Consider the following 5,368-nt stretch of genomic DNA (forward strand, 5'->3'; position numbering starts at 1 on the left):
TTCCCCTATAAGGTATAGGCGTCGCGCTGTGTGTAGGCTAGTTGTTGCGTTACTTCTTTCCAGTTGCGTTGGAACATGTCGTATGACGCATAATGCTGTACAAATACATTAAAGATGAGACATTATCAATATCTTTCGCAGTATTGCACATTAGGTCAAAGTCAATCAAATTAAAACAGTATCAAAGTAAATCAACAATGAAAAAACAGATTTTCTACGTTACCTTACGGTTAAATCATTCGCTCGTATTGCGCTGAATGTAGTTATTATACGTGTTAGAAAATTTGGCAGAGAAGAAAATAAAATTACTCTGATGTCACTCACTGTTCCGATCTATTAATTTAATTTCTACGATCTAAACGAGGTAAAAGTTTAATTTTGTTGAACCTATCCGTATACATATCAGACAAGTTTTGTATTATATTCTTATTTCATTGTAGTTTACTGAGGAAGGGTTGAAACGTTTAATAAAGAGAAATCGATGATTTTATATTGTGAGAACCGAGTTCTGTTCAATTTGTGACTCACATTGGCACTCTCTCCTTCCTATATAAAATAAAATTAATTTAGATGGAAATTTATAAACAAAATAAAAATAAATATAATAAACGATTACAAATTGGATTCAAGATCAAGGTAGATTAAAATAAAGTTGTAATGAGTAAATTAAAGAAACACAGATTTTTATTCTATTTGCATATGTAAAGTGAAGTATTAAAGTGAATCAACATTAAGTCAAAGTTAATAAATTTGAAACAGTATTGAAGTGAATTAACAATGAAACAATAGATTTTCTACGTCATCTTGCGCTTAAAACATTCGTATAATAGTGCTCCAATTATTGGAAATTTTTGTGTATGTAAATTTTGTGTATGTTACAATACACAAAAATTTGAAATAATTGGAACACTATTGTAATAGCATATTCCTGAGACCAAATCAAGTCAAAAAGTCCTGTACAACTTTTCCCTCCGACAAACAGTTATCGAAATATCATAAACTAAACATTGAAACAGTAAATTTTCTCATGTATAAAAGTATTAGATAAATAAAACAATGTTTCGAACAAAACTTGTTCATATTAATTAGTAGAATAAGATATTATAATAAACAATAGGGGGTACTATTAAAAAAATCGAAGGTGACCTTCACGGGACCTTCAGGCAACTATTCAAGGTCAAATTAATGACACCGTCTTGTGTTATCCTCGAAACATAACTCTTGTTTGAAACATTTTTCACAAAAATGCATATTTTTCCAAATTAACGCCTGATACGGTCGCTCTGTAACACCCTGTATATTGGTTACAATCAGCCCAATACGAGCGAATGATTTAAGCGCAAGATGACGTAGAAAATCTATTGTTTCATTGTTAATTCACTTCAATACTGTTTTAAATTTATTGACTTTGACCAGATGTTGATTCATTTCGATACTTGGCTTTGACCTGATGTTAATTCACTTTGATACGTCACTTTACATATGCAAATAGAATAAAAATCTGTGTTTCTTTAATTTACTCATTGCAGCTTTATTTTAATCTACCTTGATCTTGAATCCAATTTGTAATCGTTTATTATATTTACTTTGATTTTGTTTATAAATTTCCGTCTAAATTAATTTTATTTTCTTCAATAACATCAGTGATTTTTGTTGACCGTGTCTGGCAATTAAAATTCATATTGCGAAAAATATTACCCCAGCCAGGATTCGAACCTGGGACCTCCTTACAATCCGTGACGGGTTTCGACGCTTAAGGGTCGACGGGTTAACGCCCGTCACGGATTGTAGGGAGGTCCCAGGTTCGAATCTTGGCTGGGGTAATATTTTTCTCAATATGAATTTTAATTGCCAGACACGGTCAACAAAAATCACCGATGTTATTAATTTATTAATTACTGCTGGCGACTCTAAGAATATTCTTACTAGTTTATTTTCTTCTCTGCAAAATTTTCTAACACGTATAATAACTACATTCAGCGCAATACGAGCGAATGATTTAAGCGTAAGGTAACGTAGAAAATCTGTTTTTTCATTGTTGATTTACTTTCATACTGTTTTAATTTGATTGACTTTGACCTAATGTGCAATACTGCGAAAGATATTGATAATGTCTCATCTTTAATGTATTTGTACAGCATTATGCGTCATACGACATATTCCATCGCAACTGGAAAGAAGTAACGCAATAACTAGCCTACACACAGCGCGACGCCTATACCTTATAAAATACATCTGGTTTTCCCAAAAATCAAATCGTCGTATCATAATAAAAATATACATAGATGTGATTGGCATTTGATGCTCTTAATCTTTTGCGTTAAAAAAATTTTTTAGTTTTTCAAAAATAATAGTAGGGGTGGGGGTAAATTAAAAAATTTGACATTGTTGAAAAATATGATTACGCCATTGTGAAGACTATGAAAAACAATAAAACTTTTGTGTAAAACATTTTTTCATAAACCTTATATTTTCGAAGATATTCGTAAAAAATGAAAAAATCCGTTATTTTCGAGGGGCTGTTTCACCCCCTAAACGTCGAGATAAGCACATATAAAAAAATACGGGTCTAATACTTTTTTATGCTCTACAACATATCCGAAACGCATTGAAATCGGTGAGGGACACTTCCGACTGTTCCCTTGTAAGTACGTCCGGATGTCGATCGACCGGAAAACTTAATTAGCCCGAGGCCCAGTTCCCTCTAAACACTTTCTCTCTCTCTTTCTGTTGCAGGCGAGAAACCTCATAAATGTCAAGTATGCGGCAAGGCGTTCTCGCAGAGCAGCAACCTGATCACGCACTCGAGGAAGCACACGGGTTTCAAGCCGTTCGCCTGCGAGCTCTGCGGCCGAGCTTTCCAGCGCAAGGTCGATTTGAGGAGGCACCGCGAGACCCAACACGCCGATCTGAACGCGTCGCATCGACCGCCGATTGGTTCGATTCCCGGACAGAATTCCCTGCCCAGTGGAAATCCGCCGATGATGCAGTGAGACGAGGAAGTGGTTGATAATCTGGCGCCGGATTGATACGATTGGAGATCGTCGCAATTAGCGACTCTTTTCCGCGAGTCAGGCCGGATTAAGGACGCAACTGTGAGAAACGAAATCATGAGGACGATCTCCGACGATGGCGGAGACTGGAGCGATAAATTAGTCACGTGGATAGAATCGCGAGTGAGGCGATTGCGGATTGCAACATGGTGGACTGCAGACTGGCAGATATTAACTTTTTGCACTTGTGTTGTTTCCCGGCGTTACATTTCTCAAGTAATGGAAAGAAATGAATTAACGTTGTCCAAGGCACACATTTGTAAATTAAATTTACAATTCTAATTTATTGATACAGAAAGAGTCGCACTATGCACGGTCATTGAGTGAGACAGTTGAGGAATTTCAACTACAGATATGTTTTCTAATAAATGTGGCCACTCTGGGGAAAAAAGACAGTTAGCAACCCATTTTAGGGCCCACAATTAGTAATCGAACTAATTGGATTATTCGTAACTCTACTCTGGGAAAAATTTTGACCGTTTTTTTTGTAGTTAAGCAACTTAACATTTCGGTTAGTGTCTCTTGAGCGAAAATTATCTTTGCGTTACTGAATATCGACAGAACTAATTGAGAGAATTGATTAGTATTACTTAAAAATCTTGGATACAGATAGAACAGATAATTGCGATTTTTAGCTACGCGGGGTAAAATTTGTAAAAGATAATTCGATTACTAATTGTGGACCCCAAAATGGGTTGCCAACTGTCCTTTTTTTTCCCCCCCAGAGCAGTTGAGGTCGATTGAAATTTGGAATTTTATTATTAACACTGGCAATCTGAGGAAACGAACTCACAGATGTGTTATTTAAAAGATTACCGAAAGGCAAAATATTAATATCGGCCAACTGCGGATTATATTGAAGATACGAAGTTTCGTGTACACACATTCCGATCGCGTGACGGATGCGAAATTAACCGGAACAGTGCAATTCGAGGGTGAACTCTCGGGACGAAATGAAATTTGCCGGAAAGGGGTACTGTTTTCTATCTCTATTAATCTTTTGGCATTAATGTCGCGAGGAGATGCTGCATAAGTTGATATTTATTGGGCCGTTTGTTTCACGTACGATTGATCTAACGCGAATATCCCGCGACTTCGAGGACTCTTAACTTGCAAAATATACTCAGGATAAATGGAGAAAGTGAATTGGTGATTTGTTGCGACTAGACATTCCGTGCGAAAGCGTTGTATCCGTTTCGTTCCTAAGTGAAGTGCGTGCCGGGGGGGGGGGGGAAGGTTTGGTTTCGTCAGCGATTTTTATTCGGACAGAGAACCTTCTGCGGTGAGAGATGATAATTTAAACAAATTTTAACGATACGTAAGCGTGAAAGTGAATGGATCGACGACTGTTTTTGTTACGAATGATGATTAACACTTTCTACTTTAATCGTCTAGCTACCTGCAAATCGATTACCTGTTACTGTAACTTCTCTTATCGCATAGATATTCTCACGATACGCAATGCGACCGTCGAGCTAATCGGACATTTTTTACTAATCTTTACGAAAATGCCATACATTTGTGGGGCTAAGTTAGTTCCTAACGTCACCGAGTTCCTCCGTGACTCTCGCTGGCTTTCGAAGCTGGGCCGTCAACTCCAGTTCGGTGTTCTGTCCTAGACCATGAGATCACTCATCCTCCTTTCCATCCCTAGGCTCAGTAAATATAACACAAAGCCGTAGGATCTGTACCTTTAAAGCGTTCACTTAAAAAATCACCCAGGTAGCCAGCTGACGTCACTCGTCGTCAGCTGGCTACCTGGGTGATTTTTTAAGTCATTTTGACGTCGAAATGACGACAAGTGCCGTCAGCTGGCTACCTGGGAGATTTCTTTCAATTGAGGATCTACCCAAGCAACGTTTTTAATATACGAGAAATTAACAATACGCAATTTAAGATCGACATTTTTCTCACGTTACATTAAAATGTTCTGTTTTAAATGTAAATAACGTCCGAGTAGTATGAGATCGTCGAACGGCGTATAACGTGTCGAAAGTACGGCGCGGTACGTACTGTATTTTGCATATCTCCCGCACCTGTCGTTGAAAGAAAAGAGCATCAAGACCACCGACCCCTAAAGTTGCAACTGTGACCAAAAATTGTAAATAGCACGTAGATTGTATCACGGCTAGTCTAAGCGTATAAATATATACATATAAATGAATCGAAGCTATAAATATTATAAATAGAGAGGGCACATAACGCGTGCGGCGCAGAGCCGCTCCGACTAATGGCGGCTCGGCTCGCCGCGGCCTCACCAAGAAGTTATTATATTCTTCCCTTTTTCTCGCTATCAAAATTTTTATTGTTGTACC

At 37.6% G+C, this 5,368-nt stretch overlaps 1 protein-coding gene across 1 annotated transcript in view; it reads left to right on the forward strand.

Annotated features, from left to right (window-relative positions):
* The window catches only part of LOC105569220 (fez family zinc finger protein 1), a 30,664-nt gene extending 27,217 nt beyond the window's left edge, over nt 1–3,447 (forward strand). Inside the window, exon 5 of the mRNA XM_012025486.1 lies at nt 2,737–3,447. Within this exon, the coding sequence (XP_011880876.1) occupies nt 2,737–2,993 (257 nt within the window). The 3' untranslated portion in view covers nt 2,994–3,447. The remainder of the gene's footprint in view (nt 1–2,736) is intronic.
* Nucleotides 3,448–5,368: the final 1,921 nt, after the last annotated feature.

Source organism: Vollenhovia emeryi, unplaced genomic scaffold, assembly GCF_000949405.1.
Source record: "Vollenhovia emeryi isolate VEMERY1.0 unplaced genomic scaffold, V.emery_V1.0 DF939125.1, whole genome shotgun sequence".
Taxonomy (NCBI): Eukaryota; Metazoa; Arthropoda; class Insecta; order Hymenoptera; family Formicidae; genus Vollenhovia; species Vollenhovia emeryi.